Source organism: Patella vulgata, chromosome 1, assembly GCF_932274485.2.
Source record: "Patella vulgata chromosome 1, xgPatVulg1.2, whole genome shotgun sequence".
Classification (NCBI taxonomy): domain Eukaryota; kingdom Metazoa; phylum Mollusca; class Gastropoda; family Patellidae; genus Patella; species Patella vulgata.
The window spans coordinates 21,797,669-21,816,770 of NC_065879.2; the positions used below are offsets into that span (position 1 = coordinate 21,797,669).

The window sequence follows — 19,102 nt, forward strand, 5'->3', positions numbered from 1 at the left end:
AAAAAAAAACCTGGGGACCATAAACCAGTTTAACTTTGTCATCTGAATGCAAATAACCCAGTTTATCATCTTGGTTCATCTTGGCCATCGGAATGGGTTGGCTTAAAAACCCTGGCTCCAGCTCACTTTGAGCATGGGCAGTCCGCAGTAAGTTACACTCCTGGGAAAATATCGGGGTCAGGCAGTGCCAGTGTTATCGAAAGCGTGCGAGAACCGAACAAAGAATGTGAAGCTACCCATGCCATGTTAACTCTAATCTCCGACCGAAGAGGTCAGAATAGTTAAACTGGTTTGACTTATTAAAAACACTTATATGGATAAACTACTTCTGAATTTATTAACATTCTACGTTTCGATACACATACAGATATCGTTATCAAGCAACGTTATCGAAACGTAGCATGTTAATAAATTCAGAAGTAGTATATCCATATAAGTGTTTTTAATTTGTGAAATCTACCTCTATATGTCTTATAAGGATTATGGTTTGGCTTATAGTACGTTTGAACGCAACACGATCCTGTCTTAAAATCCCTGGTGATTTTGTACTGGTTTAAAAATAAGCGCCTGAACGGTATATAAGTGTAAAGATTAATCTCAATAAAAATATCCCTTCACTAACCTGATATAAATAAAGCTCGATCAGAACTTTCTGACATCTGAAAACGAATGTGAGCAAAGTTCTTTTTACTTAAACGAATACTTGTAATGGGACCACAACTTTCAAAAACTTCTGTAAGAATTTCCTCTGTACTTGTATCTGGTAGCCCTCCAATAAATATCGTTCTACAACCCGGTGGTTTTTCTCTGTGACTACGAGGTGGTGCACCTGCAAATATCAAACCTGAAAATTTACATTTTGCAAATATTTTACCACATTACATTTACTATTAACTTTTAGGAAAGCTAAAGTAGCTATATTCCGAGAATGGACATGAATGAAGGTGTGGCTCTAACCCTTTAAATGAGAATACAGTGATTGGATGACAATTGGACAGATGAAATACATTGCCCTTGTAAAAGACCAGTCTAGATGTCCTTGTGGTATGTCTTATGTTTATCAGTTTGAGATTGTTTGTTATGTTTGGTGCAGAACCCTGCAATTACTACTGAAACACTAAATAAGTAGCACACTTGTGACCAGCTCTGGTTAACGAGTCATATCACAATCTGCCCTTTTATTCTGATCAACACAAACCTGTAGAAAGTGCATCTTTACCGACAGAAATTAATGACTTAATTTTTTTCTATATCTTCAACGCTTAAATGTGTAATGGCCTTTAATCCAAGTGTTTCATTAAGCTGATCACATATTTTATTAAGCAACATTAATATAACATTCAAAACTTGCCTTTGTATTTTCAACAATGCAAACCAATTTATAAATATTTTATTTCTCATCATATCACTTGATATTTACTTTGTAGCAATATTTTTTTTTTTTAAAATGAGCACATGTCACACATGTTCTTCAAAATAATATGGGCTACACAAAAACCACAGACTGATAAACAATATGACATGTGCACTAACAAGACAATCCCACTATCAATACAGTGATATTTTCATCGTGCCACATACGCTCGTAGCTCTAAAAAAAAGTAATTTCCTGACATGATCGCAAGCTATGTTGAGGGTGAGACCATTCATGCCATCACTATCAGAAGTATATCAAATCACGTAAATGTATCTTATGGCCAGTTGTATCCATCCTCTGTAAAATCCTAGATCTGTATGATACAGGTTTCACTAAATATGTATCTTGTAAAATCAAAATCATCGATTAAACAATATGTATATTTATGCCAAGTGCTGCACATTGATGATTATCATTATTTGAGTTGATTTATTGCCAAGAAATAATCAACAGTTTGTGTCAACAGCTAAGAAGTCTTCAACAAATTATCATTGATTGATTAAAGATAGATTCCCTTGAAGCTAAATGGGTCACTTCTGCAAACTATGTAAGTAATAATTTACCAAGAAAAACCTAGGATGTTTATTAAATATGTAACAAATGAAAAAAAAAAGTGTATTTCCGTGTGCCAAACAGTAAAATGGCAGCCGTGAGCATGATCTGTATGCTGTGGTAATTAGTTAAACAATTTATCAAAGTACAAAGCTTTATTAATTGACATCAAATAAAACCCTAACCCTCAGACGTGATTAAGTACGAAGCAGTAGTTCTTTGTGAACTGTTAATTCATGATCACCCTTAGTAGGCGGTGTTGAAATGGAACTATATATTATGTTTCTTGTCGCGGGAGACATGGTGGCTAAGTGGGTAAGACACTGACTCACTAGCCTGGAGGTCGCTGGTTCGCTCCAGGTGTTGGCCAAAATAGTTCATCAGAATTTTCCAGTGTGGCTATCCTTGGTCAATAGTGCAGGATGGAGGACGTTTAGATGGGATGCTGTGTTAAATACAGAGCTATATAACAATAGATTTCGTTGGATGATGCATTCATTTTGCCCCATTTCCACTAAAACTATTAATATAAATCTAAAAGCAAAAGGTATTTCACACACGAAATTATTGGCTTTCACTTGTTGAGCAGCTGCCATGTTTTTGCATACCTAATGAAGTTATTTTACGAATGCGTTATTTAAACATACATTATGCAAGAGCTAAATCTGTCTATTGCAGGTCTTTCTTTAGGTCGGAAATGTTATATAAACTATTTATTAGACATTAATTAATTTATCCAAACCATAATCAACTCTCGACGGCATCAGATACTCCAGATTTTAAGTAGATTAGAACGATTCGCCATTTAAAAATTTAATTTAAAAATGGAAAAGCGAGGCTAAGTCTCGAATATACCAGAACCCTGGTTACCACTATGTACACATCTTGTCAAAACTACAAACAGTGATAATTTGGCTCAGAATGAAGTAATTTGAATGTAATTTTTAATATTTTCTTTTTCTATTATCTATTTTTGAATTAATATAGCAAGAATGACCAACTCTTTATTAAACTCTTAACTAATGTATCTTTAATTAGTCACTCGCTAAGGTCAATGGTTGAAGTCTCCAATCAGAAGACTGGTCAGGTCAATAGGCATGTGCACTCAGCTGATGCTACAGATATCCATACTCCTCGGTTTATCACTAATATTATTGATCACTACGTCATTGTTTGTCAATATTTTTGAAGATTTTCAAATAAAATTGCTTTAAAAGTTTAGATCATAGATAAGTTCGACAGACACCCATAATACACAAAATAATAGTAATACTATTAATAAGTTCTGTTGTTTTGAATAAAATTTATGTCAGTCAAATAAAATAAGCCAAATATTGTATATTTTATAATACATTGTAGATAAGAATATAGAATATACATATATATATATTTATGAAAAGTCATTTTATTAAAATAAAATAAATGAATTGAACAGATCTGCTTAAGTTGTTCTACTGAAATACATAAAGCTATAATTGCATTTTTCTTTTAAGTCATATGTTTAAAATATGTTAAAATAAAGCCTTAAAATACATTGCATCTATACACACAGTCCTACCATGTTAAAGATTAATCCTAAATCCTATAATTCACTTGTGTCAGATGAGAAATTGGCACATATATCACTTTCTTTTTAATTCAAACGTTACTTTTATGGTGTTATCATCACGTGTGTATTTCGAAAAGTCTCACTCAATCAGGCATCATTATCCTTATCTGTTTAAAGATACATTATGGGAGATTTTAATAGAGAGTTGGCCATTCTTGCTCTAACAGTTCAAAAATAAATGAATATATTAGAAATAATTATGTTTTGACTTTCTTAGAAAATATACAATTATCACTTTAAACTTGGTTGTCGATTTCTCAAATCAGTTTTATTCTACAGTTAACAATTTGAAACTTGGAATAACTTCCTATATACATGTATTGAGAATTTTATTGAAATCTGTAAAATAGTTGCTGATATAATGCACCAAGAAAAAACGTTAATGTTGAATATTGTGTGCCAATTTGTTGTTGAATCAAAAAGTTAATTTAATTCTTTTCTTAATTAATATAGTAGGGAATATTGGTCAAACCAACTGTTATTTGGTGATGGAATTTAAGTTTTTGAAAGTATTATAGACAACTTTTGAATTTTACCTCATTATCTCATTCTTTCAAATGATAAATTTGGCATGGAATACCTGGGAATATGAATTAACCTCATTTCGGGGTAGAGTAAGAATGAAAATGGTGGTTTGTGTTGGTTTGTACACTTTGTGTTGTGTTTGCCTCACAACCATATTGGAGTGTACCGAGGGTAGTGACACAATTCAACACCGCCTTATGGTTTTGTGGGTATTTCATTTAAAATGTACACTATTCCCTTCCGGTTTGGAGTTTCTCCACTGACTAAAATTCACCCCGATAGATTTAACATTTCTCCCTTTGGAGTCAAATGATACTCATATATCCAATAGCAAATACAGCCATCACAGACTTCAGATAGCTCAGCTTATCAGCAAGAATTCAAATTTAAAATTAACTTTGAGTGTCTGGGTAACTGAGAGAGGGGGCTGGATTTTCAAGAGTAGCCATTATTGTATTACTACCTGGTGGTGGTGGATATAAACTACAACTTTTTAATGTGATTATCTCTCGTGGAATATGACTCTGCATGTTGGGATCCATTCCTGGTCCAACAGGTCCCATAAATCCTCCAAACTATAATAAAGACAAAAATAACATTGTACTAATATGTACTGTTTATTTATATTTGAAAGAAGGTTTCTTTCAATAAATTATTTCCTGTAATGATATAAAATGTCGGCCTATCTACAACCAACTTGTATGCTAACTGTGTTTTTTTTACCCTCCTTTATTTACTTGTGCAGGGGGAGTTGGTTTGGCAGTGCTTTTCAAAGGCAAACAAAAGATTGGTTTTTCTCATAACAAAAAGACAGATGTAGAGAAATAATTAATAAAAAGTTGTCTAGTGTTTATTGATTTCTACTAATAAAACAACATTGTATTTTAATCTGAATATAGGCCTAAATATTATCTTATTCAGATGTACATACTAAAAAAACAATATTATAATTTATATCTAAATATTTGAAATGTGAACATAAACCTAAAAATTCCTTTGTTAGTTTTTTTATTGACTATCAGTACAAGTAGATATTGTTGAAAATACATTTTTGGGGGGGTTATTTTAATGGTCTCAACTACAAAACACTTTCATCCCTTTTTTTATTTCTAAATAAGGGAAATATTTTTTTGTTTTGTTTTTATGTGCCTATAAATCATTTGAAACTATTTGGGGTGTGTGAGAATGTGAATTTTTTGACCTGTCAATGAAAGAGTTGCTATTAACAATGAAAGTTATTACCTGATTAACTCCCATCATCGGTCCCATCATCATCATGTTTGGATCAGGACCCATCATAGGTGTAGGAAATCCTAAACCAGGGAATCCCATTGGCATCATCCCACCACCTAACATAGGATTTTCTTGATTAGTAGTACTGCTAGGTGTCTCCTCTAAAAAAAAAAAAAAAATTTAAAAATATGGGAGTTAATTATGTTGTAGGCCCCTTAGTTTAGATATTGCATGAAACATAAAAAAAAATTAATACTAATTTAGAAAATCTTCTCCTAATATTGGCTAAGTCCAGATTATATGGCCTACATTCATAGTATCATAAAAACACCAGCAATAACTCTGATGTTTTAACATCATATTAAATTTTGATTTTAAAAGCTTCTCTGTTTTGATCAACTACAAAGTGCATGCAATTTTGGAGTCAATGTACTGGTAATAATTCTGTAATAAATTATTACAACCTCGAATTTCCTTTGTCAATTCAAATAAAAAATCTAGCCTTAAAATATTTAATTTTCTCTCTTACAAATGTATGACAGCAAACACTCTCTGTAGAATGTGCACATGTACCCCCGTCTCCTCCCACCTAAGAAAACAAAAACTTGAAAACATACCTTTTCTGTCATCTGGTGTATTCATGGAGATTAGTGGTTTACCTTTGTTATTATTAAACATTAATGGCATATTATTCATGGCTGGATTCAACTGTTGCTGTATGCCAATGTTACGCAGGGAACTGTTCATACCTGAAAATAGTATTTTACAAATAATGTATACTCGTTTAAAACAAACATACATGTATGGCATTACATTATTTTCAGGTCTCAAAATTGACAATAATCTAAGAATCTTTACTGCAGCCGTCTTTACCTCTGCATCCTTGAAGATTTTTCTTGAAAACTGATTGCCAAATTTTTCATAATTTCTAAAAAATTCAATAATACTCTGATTCTCTGGAAGAAAAGTCGTAGGATTTAATTGAATTATTCCTGCAGATTGCCTTCTGAATAATCTGACCGAAATGTTATGACTTACCATAAGTATTGGGAAGTCTTTAATTATCAAATTTGTTGACAGTCAAAATCTGTCTTTGTCTCATGGATATAAACATTGTGTATCAATTGTATGATAGCTTTAGCAGCTAGAGCATCCATCATCTGATTTTTCAAAGTGATCAAGGGACATAACCCTGCATGTAATTATGGGAAATGTCTGTGTATAATTGCATGTCAATCAGATGATAAAGAAGAGTAGATGGATGGACCAACAGACAGGAATTAAAACAATCTACATCTGCATTTTAATATAGATGTAAAAAAAACTTGAATAGGTATTTTGTTCAAACGGGGTCTAGCTCAACAGATAAACAGACTAGTAATGAACAGAAGAGACAACATCTAAGCCCAATTGGCTAGAAATTAATTTGAAATTAATAAAGTTTGAAATGTCTTTCAATCATAATTTAGTGTCCACATCTACATACATAGAGATAGATGTACATGTACATGACTTTCCAACAAATGTCTGATTATCCAGTGAATGCACATAAGTTTACTACGTACAATGTACATACCTGCATGAAAGACAAAGAAGTCCATCTAGATTGCAAAAAGAAATACAACTGAATAAATGTCTATGGATTGTGAACTTAAGTAATTTTCAGAAAAATTTGAGGGAAAACAAAGCAATTTCAAGAATTAGATACATTCTTATGTTCTGTGACTTTCGTCCCTTTTAAAAAAAATATCTGAATACCACTTACAAGCTGGGAACATTTACAAATTTTTAAAGAAGCCATATTTAACATGGATAAATAAAGTTTACCTCAAGTTTCAAGAAGAAATCATTAGCCTTTATAGACAAGACGATTTCTACAGCTTGTTTATTTAACAGCTTAGCGGCTGATCTAGACTCATTTCACCATTTAGTGACCAGTGTGATTTTGGAATATTGACAGTAAGATAGAAATAACAACAAACTGAAATATGGATATTGAGACAGTGTGTCAACCAGAATGACGATTGTTAAATGTTCACCTCGGATATAACAAGTTTAGTTCGTCCTGACAAACTTAGCATTCAATAAATCAATCAGTTTGAATTAAAAGACAATTAGATGGGGCCATTTCAGGGCCGTAAGTAGCTCAGAGCAACTAGGGGGAATGGCGGGAAGTTTTCTCAGTGGTACTCTAAAATTGACAGACAATGTATATCTATCTTTTTATGGTCGAAAAATTTTTCATGGGGCGGGGGGCTTCGCCCTGCCTGCGCCCCCTCCCCCTAGTTACGGCCGTGGCCCTTTCTTTTTTTCTTTTCCAAAATGCACTTTCCATTTTTGGGTCCCTCCAAACAGACAATTTCCAGCATATTCCTGTTACAGTGTTAGCAATAGAAAAATACTGGAAGAGCCAAATCTTATCTGATCAATTTTAAATTCATTTCTATGTATCCCATATGTCGACAAGACAGCTTAGATATTCAACTAACATTTGAAATCAGTTTGTTCTTTAATAAACTTTGACGTTGCTGACGATACTAAGGTTGACATGCGACTTGAAAAATGTATTGTCTCTGGGCTTGAGTTGTCATATTTCATCTTCTAGTGCAAATGATGGGATTAAAAAAAAGACATACAATGTCTCTTCGAAATTTGTTTCCAGTCGCCAGTAATCGCATACAGAGCAAGTTTTGATTTTGTGTCAAAGACAGTCTTTGAAAACCAAACAACATTGATCTAAGCGACTAAAATCTTCGTTTTTTTGGCCTTGGCATGTATCTTATATACACACTCAACATCAGGTGATTTTTTTTTATCAGATATTCTTCTTTTTATGTTTGAATTCTAAAAATCGTTCAGAGAGCACTCGACAATCACAGTTCTGCCAAACTTTACATGCCACTATATATTGTCAGTAGAATTAAAATAGAAATCAATAAATATCAACTAGTGGTCAAAATAAAATACAAAACTCCAAATAAATTCTGCAAAATTGAATAACGACAGAATGTTAACTCTCATAATGGAAAGAGGTACTGTACCTAGTGTTCCTTGAAAGGGTAAGCCTATCCTGCCACATGAACTATACCCACAAGTCAAATTTATTGTCATATTATATATACATATCTTGTAACATAGTTTTAAAAAAAGCAAGCATTGATCGATAGTGAACAAATTTTAAACGCTTAAAATAAAACGGTCCCTATTGATTAGATGTAAACGATTTGAAGAATCTGAAAAATTTCATCATCATCAGTAAATCCAAGTTAAGAGGCGTGTTTATGAGAAAACAAATCGGTTTTGATTACCTATCTTGTTTTGTACATGACATAGGTTTCGAGTTGGTATTCGAATCGGTTCTCGTAAACGCGACGAGTTACCTTTCAAGATGGCTGAAGATTGAAGAATTGAGGAAATATGTTAAATTCATTTTTCCCTATTTTGTTCTTGAAGACACCAAAAAAAACCTGAGAAGTTGTACCAGTTGACTGTTCCCAAATACCCTGTATTCTTATTAGGAATGTCCATAATATTAATATGTATATTCTAACGTGAAATTTAAAAGAAAACGAACTAACATGTCATGCATGTCGATGTCGCTTGTCAAGGGCGCCATAATTGAAATCGAATTGTCAATCCGGCAGGCGAGCAAATTGGGCTAATTTTTGCTGTAAACGTGATTAAATGGGATTTGCAAATCGATTAGCCATAATCGGTATCTCGTAAAAACGCCTATGGTAATTCAGTTTAAAACCCATAACACTGTTAATTGGCTTCCAAAAACAACCCAGAATTCTTCAAAAGAAAAACAACAAGTAAAAGGTTGACCGAAGGACTAATTTTGGTCATGATCTACAACTGTGCCATCTAACGAATACACAACAAGTTTTCCCCCATTAATCAACAGTGTGGACAAACATAACACCCTTTAATATAAAACAAACAATTACCACTTAGTGATAAATACGATTTTACAGACAACTATTGTTCTTGATAATAATACATGTAACAATGATGTAATTATATGATACAGATCCACTAACTGCTAAAAATAAAATGACCAAAACCGGTCTTTTAATAAAGTGAGTTGCATTAATTTCTTGGCGCATTAATGACTTAGTTTACTGTATTAGTTATATTAGGACCAAAAACATTAGTATTTGGACCAAAAACAAAATGGTTCCCTTTTACTCAGCATACAGGTTAAAAATAGGCAGTGGAAGTGAATAAATAAAGGCATTGTTTAGTTTCAGGGGCATGTCAATTATAAACAAAATGAATAAACAATAGGTTTAGTACAGTATTGGTAACATGTTTATCTGTAAAGAATCTGGAAGCAATTCATATTGTTCATCTATTGTTTACTATAAAGAATGGGGTGTAAACTACAGCCAAAAGAAATACATTTATTAACAACATTCCATTACTATAATTCTTTGCCAGACAATATCACCCCTCTTTATTTTCAAATTTACAGTCCATTTTAAACATAAGTTCAAATCTTATTAAAACTATGTGTAAATGGAGCCGTATATTGCATTCTTAGGTAAATACATGGGTGAACATTGCAGCAATCCTGACATGCAAAAAGAATTACCCCCAGGATTTACAAGCCTGGCAATCATATAACACAGTCTTTGTAGTAAAAGATATATCTATAGTAATAGAGTTTAATGTCTTATCAACACAATACTTTGGTAATGTTTACACTAACATATTATGCTTATTCTTTTTCCTATGAAATGAAATGAAATGGGGTTTAACGTCCTACTGTTCTGCTCCGAACTGGGCTAATGAAGACGGGCATACGCCATACAGTGTGCTATGAGGGAAATTTTGTCTGGACAGCGGCACTACGGCCTACTCTTTATATCGAATTCTAACTGTCAAGGGATCTTTTACATGTACGTGCACGCCAATGTGTACATGGGACCTCGGTTTTTCATCCCATCCGAACGACTAGACAGCTGTCCTTGTCAGGCCCTCCATCCTGCATCACTGACAAAGGGGAACCACGCCGAAAATGCTAAGGTGCAGAATTTTGTCCGTCTATTCTGCATTGAATTCCAATGTATGGATAAACCATGATTTCTACAGAGCCAATTTCCTGTATTTGCTGTAGTTGAATGCTGCCGCGCAATAAGAATTACCCTCATGATTTTCCAAGTCCATTTCCCACAGAGATAGCATCTGTAGTATGCGTGTATAAAACAGCCATTGTAAATGGGGTTGAACGTCCTATTGTTCTATTCCGACTGGGCTAATGAAGATGGGCATACGCCATACAGTGTGCTACAACACCACAAAAGGGAAATTTTGCCCGGGCAGTGGCACTATGACCTACTCTTATTATATCAAATTCCAACTGCCAAGGGATCTTTTACATGCACGCCAATGTATACACAGGACCTCGTTTTTTTTAATCCAATCCAAATGACTAGACAGCTGTCCTAAAATAGCCGTTGTATAGCCTAGTGTACATGTATGTATTTAATATACAAGAGTATATCAAGAGCCTAGGAGTTTGAGCAATTTCTCAAATAATCCATTCTCAATGGGTTTTTTTTAACCTACATACAAAGTATCAATAATTATTCATAATCCATTATATTAATACCAGAATGCAAACCTATGTTTTAACAACTTTCTTAAATCTTTATGCTGGCAATCATTAGAACATTTATCAAGACATCAATGTTTGTAACAACACAATCGATCCTTTTCATACCGGTATAACATGTACAATAATCTGTGAGTGATAACAGTATGTTTACAGATCAATTGGGAATAGCTGAAACCTGGAAACGACATATTTTCATACATTCAAATATGTGACATTCGTGCTGGCCTTAGTTAGCTAGGCCTTCGCTTGCTACATGTATGTCCACTGGATAATAGCCTGTAATGGACCATGGCAAAAATTGTAGGCTACACCAGTAAAGTTTGTTGAAAAGGATTCAATTATTAACTCATAAATTTGAAAATTGTTTTAAATTGATATTCTAAATAGAGTATGATAATTGGTAAGCTATTCCAGTCTTAATCATATTGATATGTTTGGGGAACACAAGTGACGGATGTTTATTTATTAAGTTGGTGATTTTCTGTTAAACTATCTTTTGATATGTTTTGTGTGTGGACAGTTACCCAAAAAGTGAGGCTAGTGGGGTTAACAACAAAGAAAACAAAAAAATGAGATCAACATGTATTGTAAGGAGCGAATAGAGGTCTTGAAGAAAAGGCTCTGTCTCTAAAAAATCCTATAATAGTCTCAAACTGACAAAAGAAATATGTAGACTACGCATCAAACTGTCTCTATTCCTTGCATTTCCTTTTTCAAATCAGAGTATGGAGCCACTTTCTACATGTACATGTCCCAATAGACTGCTGACCCTCTTTAGAGGGAGATAGAGAAATGGGGTTTAATGTCCACTTGGTACAAACTAGGTCACTTCAGGACTAACACATGGTTCAATTTTGTCTAATTAATTCGCCTGTGCATAGGGGTCTGTACTCTGTAGCAGTGGGAGGAAACCAGAGGACCCGAAGAAAACCCACGAGGTTGGACAGGTGACCCTACTCCTTGTCGCGTACAAGGGACAAAAAATCAAAGCAATGACACACACTTTGATTGATTTGCCTATACATGTAGTTTTATTTTATGTCAAGTTTACACTTATTAATACACATAGGGAAATCATCTCATCCTCTGTTGACGTTCAGCAGATCGACTAATCCACTGCAGATCTGTTGATTTTTTTCTTTTTAGGAAATGTTGTCTTAACCTACAAATATACATCCGCAGACAGATCCAATGTTGAGATTTAACATATTTTGTGTTAAAGAATCCACAGTTCAAGTCACAAAAGAAACTAAAATAGCCCACTTTCACAGAGGAGCTAAATAAGGTACATCAACTTGCCCTCTTACTAATCGAAATAACACAGCAAACCAATCCATTGCAACAATTTATTTTGACCAAACTATTTAACTGGCAGTTCGTTCTGAACTTCCTAAATGTATTCAGAAAGCAGCGACAAAAAATAGATGTTTTAATTACAAAAACTTTAACTAGAAGCTGACCAGTTCTAGTATTTGTGCATTTTACTTCTGTTGTTTTAAAATAATTCTCAGATTGGAGAACCATATTCTTCCATGCTTTATACATAATCGGTGGACCCTCAGGTTATCAAGGGCAGAGAATTGAATTTGTTTTTTAAAAAAGAAAAGCTTTTTACATACTTTCAGGTAAAAAAAACTAATCTATCTATGTTTCAGTCGGTGTTGGTCATACAGTTGAGGAACAGTGTATTTCTTCTCATAAAATTCATGAAGTTTACTTATATAATTACAGTTCTCGATGGAAGAATGCTGGATCCTCGGCAGGTGATCATACAATCAAGCACAGAACATAACGCCAGCAGAATGATATCATACTATACATTCTTATATTATGTTAAATACAGAGACAGTCGGTGCTGAATTATTAACTGATGCTTTACACTTTCAACGATTTTTAGATAAATAGTTTCTCCTTCTTCAGAATAACTATCATGCATTATCACACTTACATATAGCATATCATTCAAACAATATCGTGGAGAGTGTTAACTGTAAACTTTTCACCGAAAGAAAAAAAAAAGGCAAATGAGATGTACTACATACCCTATCTGCCATATCTGTTTCTCTATCAGAATATCACCTCACTTTATGTGACCTGTTTTATTTGCATCCAGCTAGGTACGTGTAGCCAAACATGCTAGCAGGAAGAGCTATTGACGTTACAGGGACAAGACAAATTTACCAACTTAGAAAAACCTAGCTAACTCATATTACTAATCAATGATGAAATCAAACAAACTACATTCTTGTGTAATACTCCATACAAGGTATATTCACCTCTAAGCTACAAAAACATAAACATCTATTTTTTTCTTGCTCACTTTAAATAAGCTTATACACTGTGCATTACTAAAAGATAAGAAATTTGTACAAAAGAATACATTTTTTTCCCAGAGTAGTACAAATATCTTTAATTAAAAAACAGTTTTGACATCTGAAATAACCAAACGATTAAGAATAACTTTAAAATTGTTTAAAATAAAACAGTTGTATTAAATTAGATAACTATTAAAAATGCCCAGTAAAATTTTAATTCACAGATATGTGAACTTCTTAAATATACAAAAAGTGGTATGAGTATGAGGCATTACAAAAAGAGCTCAGTAAGCATAACCTGCCACTTTGAGCAGTCACAACCATAAGCTAAGTAGAGAATTGATACAGTTGAAATTTCCATCAGCAATCACCTGCTATTTAGTTACAATTTTCTGGATTGTAATTTGGGAGACAAATTTTGATGAATGGTTACAGCTATCAATGTATTCTTATGAGGGATATTTAGCTTTCATTGTCTAACGAATACATAAACACACTAAGGGGTATTTTTTAGATGAAGAAATTAAATGAATTAAATATACATGTATATACATGTATATAGAACATATTGAGTATGTGTATCCTATTTTGCATTTTTAAGGAACTACCATGATGATTTGCTGCACAAATAATTATCAAGACAAAAATATTAAAAGGAATGACAGCTTGCTGGGACTATTTTCAGGGGCTGCTCTCTACTCTAGTGACCTAATTCTGGCTGGTTTGTTTCAAAATGGATTAAGAGCTTCAGGACAAACCCTAAGGATTTTTTATTTCAAATCAGGAAAACGAAATATGTCTTGAATTCACACATTAAAGCTTTTGGGGTAGAGGCTGAAAGCTGTTTACCCACCACTGTCAATACACATAGTACTGGAACTGTCCACAAGACAAGTGATCAGAGAGGATGTTCTTTATAAAGATATACACTACATGTATATAAAGCTCTACTTGTCTCCTGCATCTTGTAGTATGTATTTAAATTGGCATTTAAAACAAAGTGCTTACATTTACAACTTTGCTGTCTTAAACTCTGCTTAAATAAGGAGGGAGGAGCTATGACAAGGGGAATCCTTCAGTTTAAAAACACATTTTGGAGATTTTTCAAGCCCTTTCCTGACCTTCAAGGGACCATGTCTGCATGATGGAACTTTATGTAACTTGTTTAGACAAAAAACTGCACATCCTGCTTTGGCAAAATTCTATCTGGCATTTTTACAAAATATACATACTTCAATAAAACATTTAAACTTGATTATGTATTTTGTTTTCCTTTTTAAATGGCTCATGCAAGTGTTACCAAACTACTGTTGTTTATAGCATCATCATCTGGTACATTCTTATTAATATTATCTATATCTCTAAGAAAAGATAGCCACGCAAAGCAAGGAAATACGCCCCCATAGAAGCCATGTCAGGACTGGAAGTTGACCAAATTTGATATTTCAGCAAAGGAGGGGATAAATCTGAAATGCTTATCAATATCGATAGCGTTTGTCCTCTAATGGCAAAATACTTCACAACAAATTTGAAAAGAATCTGTTAAAAACTATAGCTTCTTTTGTGTTCACAGTGTTTTCTGCAACGATGGTTAACTCTGGAACGGAATATTGATGCTTTCAACCTAAATTGAAAACCAGCGGCTATCAGGCAGGATATGCCCACATTTTGGAGAGATGGATAGGGAACAAGCTAAAAAGAAAGTGATTTTTCGTACAATCAGGGGCCATAATTCAGGAAGTTACTGTCCGTTATGCAGGAATATTGAAAGGAACCGAGATCTTTGGGTTATAAACTTGCATTTCAAGATTCATCAAAATAGGATTAAAATTGTGACCTCTATAGGGTCCACAACCTTGATATACCATATTTTTACGCTATTTGAGAACGAAGGGCGGCCATTTTGTCTCTCAGTTATGGGCGAATTTTCACGAAATTCGAACTCAGCCGTCCTTAGGCTGTAACGGTGGTACAATAATACGTTTTTTTAAATCAGATAAAAATTATGACCTCTATAAGGTCCACAAGCTAAAAACACGATTTTTCGTACAATCAGGGGCCATAATTCAGGAAGTTACTGTCCGATATGCGCGAATATCGAAAGGAACCACGATCTTTGGGTTATAAACTTACATTTCAAGTTTCAACAAAATCGGATAAAAATTGTGACCTCTATATACCATATTTTTACGCTATTTGAGAACGAAGGGCGGCCATTTTGTCTCTCAGTTATGGGCGAATTTTCACGAAATTCGAACTCAGCCGTCCTTAGGCTGTAACGGTGATACAATAATACGTTTTTTTAAATCGGATAAAAATTATGACCTCTATAAGGTCCACAAGCTAAAAACGATTTTTCGTACAATCAGGGGCTATAACTCATGAAGTTACGTTCCGATATGCGTGAATATCAAAAGGAACCAAGATTTTCGGGTTATAAACTTGCATTTCAAGATTCATCAAAATAGGATTAAAATTGTGACCGATATAGGGTCCACAACCTTGATATACCATATTTTTACGCTATTTGAGAACGAAGGGCGGCCATTTTGTCTCTCAGTTATGGGCGAATTTTCACGAAATTCGAACTCAGCCGTCCTTAGGCTGTAACGGTGGTACAATAATAGGTTTTTTTAAATTGGATAAAAATTATGACCTCTATAAGGTCCACAAGCTAAAAACGCGATTTTTCGTACAATCAGGGGCCATAATTCAGGAAGTTACTGTCCGATATGCGCAAATATCGAAAGGAACCACGATCTTTGGGTTATAAACTTACATTTCAAGTTTCAACAAAATCGGATAAAAATTGTGACCTCTATATGGTCCACAACCTTGATATACCATATTTTTACACTATTTGAGAACGAGGGGCGGCCATTTTGTCTGTCAGTTTTTGGCCGATTTTCACGAAATTCGAACTCAGCCGTCCTTAGGGTGTAACGGTGATATAATAATACATTTTTTTAAAATCAGATAAAAATTATGACCTCTATAGGGTCCACAAGCTAAAAAAGCAATTTTTTGTACAATCAGGGGACATAATTCAGGAAGTTATGGTCCGATATGTACGAATATCGAAGGAACCACGATCTTTGGGTTATAAACCTACATTTTAAGTTTCAACAAAATCGGATAAAAATTGTGACCTCTATAGGGTCCACAACCTTGATATACCATATTTTTACACTATTTGAGAACGAACAGCGGCCATTTTGTCTGTCACGAAATTCGAACTCAGACGTCCTTAGGGTTTAACGGAAGTTACGTTCCGATATGCGCGAATATCGACAGGAACTGAGATCATTGGGTTATAATCATACATTTCAAGTTCAAACTAAATCGGATAAAAATTGTGACCTCTACAGTGTTCATGAAGCTAAAAACGTGATTTTTCGTGCAATCAGGGGCCATAATCCATGAAGTTACAGTCCAATACAAGCCAATATCGAAACGAACCAAGATCTTAGGGTGATAAACCTATATTTCAAGTTTCATTGAAATCGGATACAAATTGTGACCTGTAGACTGTTCACAAACAATTGTAGACGGACGGACAGGGGCGACGACAATATACGTCCACATCAAAATGTGGGCGTATAAAAACTATAGCCACTGTCGTGTTCACTAGGTTTTTGGAAAAGGGAGCATAACTCTGTAATGTTAGGTCGTGGGTGGTACCCTGAAAATTGATAGAGTTTGTCCTCTCATGACCACAATGATTCACAGCAAATTTGAAAAGAATCTGTCAAAAACTGTAACCTGTATTGCGTTCACAAGCCAATTCTTGATGGAAAGACAGACAGAGTGATATGACCACACTGAAATGTAGGCGTATAATAATGGAGGTTGGCACTTATTGGAGCCAGGCGACTATTTCATCAAATACTGTTATTAAAGGACAATATTGGTGCCAGTCATTATCATATATGTGATAGAGCTGGTCATACACATTCCAAATATAATTTTAACACAGAGATCATTGCTATGATAGCTGAGTAATACAGGTTTCCTGAATCGGAAGTGACGAACGCCAAAGGCAAACACGAGTCATGCCTTTATATAACTGACTGATGTGATGAGTCATAACAGATACACGGCCGAATTTCTGCTCACTAATAATTCCTTCGAAGACCAAAAGTTGTTATACAGGACTGTAAGAGGATACCTGACAATTCAATAAAGTAATTGAATGTCATTAGATAAGAGAACACAAGAAAAATAGAAATAGTCTGTACATTCCCTTGTTTATATTCATTCTATACCTTATAAAAACATTGTAATGCACAGACTTTTTCTGTTTTTCTTTCGTGTTCTCTTATCTAGTGGCAGTCAATTCTTTTTATGAATTGTCAGATATCCTCTCACAGTCTCACACAACAACTTTTGGTCTTGGAAGGAATTATAGTGAGCAGAAATTCGCCCAGGTATCTATTATCACTCGTCACTTCAGTCAGTTATATAGAGGGATGCCTCGTGTTTTCCTTTGGCGTTCATCACTTCCAATTCAGGAAACCTGTATTACTCAGCTATCGTAACATTGATCTCTGTGTTGAAATTAAATTTGGAAGGTGTTTAATTAGTTCTATCACATATGTGATAATGACTGACACCAATATTGTCCTTTAAATTTTACAGTATTTTCACTTGATACAACCAAACATCACAAACATTTGGAATTACCTGAAGTTGGTGTTTGTTGATGATACATGTACATGTTGAGATTCTGAATCCCATTACATGTACATCATATTTCAACATCTTAACTTTGCAAGTATTGTCATGAAAAATAAACCATGGGTAGATTTTGAAACTATTTGGCTGGCACTACCTTAAATAACAATGAAAATAACAAACACTTTGATAATTGAAACAAAGCCAGATTTGTCAAGTTGCCTATCTTACACATCTTTCACCCATTTGTGAAACTCAACTTTACCACCCAAAAACACCTTGCTTACATTCCTGAGTCTTGTTAAACTATTTGTTTATCAAGGTTGTTGTAATACATATAAGCATGCTTACAATTTCTTGACACTGATACAAAGATGCTATTTCAAACAAAAAATGTTTGAAATTAACTGATTACAATTACATATAAGATAGGTTGCCAGGCAACAAAACATACGCCCACAGCAGCTAAATCGCCCGAGCAGTCGACAAGGGTTGTCACATATTTATTCTTTTGTTGGTAATTAGGGGAATTTAATAGACAATTTCATACAGATGACATTATAATTTTCGTAGTTCGAAGGTTCACAAGGTTCTAAAAACTAAAACAAGGGCTGTAACTCTGGAAGCAATCTACAGAAATTGTTCAAATTCGACAGGCTTTTTCGTTTTACTAATTCAAATAATGCATATAAATTTCATACAGATCGGATGATAACTTTTGTCATTCGAAAGTTCACAAAGTTCAACAAAGTAAATTAAGGGCCATAACCCTACACGTAATTGACGGAAATTGCTGACATTCAATAGGCTTGTTCGTCTTCATTTCACTAATTTAGGTGATAACTGAAACTCAACAGGCTTGTTCGTTTTACTAATTTAAATGATACATATAAATTTCATACAGATCGGATAATAAATTTAAATGTTACATAAAAATTTCATACAGATCGGATAATAACTTTTGTCGTTAGAGCATTTACAAGGTACAACAAAGTGAAAGAATGGCCATAACTCAGGGCGTAATTAACGGAAATTGCTGAAATTCAATAGGATTCTTCGTTTCACTAATTTAAATGATGCATATCAATTTCAAACAGATCGGATGATAACTGTTACAAGTCATTAGAGCGTTCACAAGATTCAACAAAGTGAAA

General features: G+C 33.9%; 1 protein-coding gene across 6 annotated transcripts in view; it reads right to left on the reverse strand.

The window, feature by feature from the left end:
- Positions 1–19,102, reverse strand: part of LOC126830809 (ecto-NOX disulfide-thiol exchanger 2) — a 45,224-nt gene that overhangs the window by 18,339 nt on the left and 7,783 nt on the right. For 2 of the 6 annotated variants that reach the window (XM_050561240.1, XM_050561222.2), the window contains exons 2-5: positions 5,954–6,085; positions 5,346–5,497; positions 4,567–4,678; positions 623–829 (exon numbers count right to left, since the gene is read on the reverse strand). In XM_050561240.1, the coding sequence (XP_050417197.1) occupies positions 623–829; positions 4,567–4,678; positions 5,346–5,497; positions 5,954–6,085 (603 nt within the window). Of the gene's footprint in view, positions 1–622; positions 830–4,566; positions 4,679–5,345; positions 5,498–5,953; positions 6,086–6,912; positions 6,955–12,578; positions 12,599–13,001; positions 13,061–17,957; positions 18,007–19,102 lie in introns of those variants that run through there. The other 4 variants (XM_050561230.1, XM_050561257.2, XM_050561264.2 and 1 more) reach the window with 4 other exon arrangements.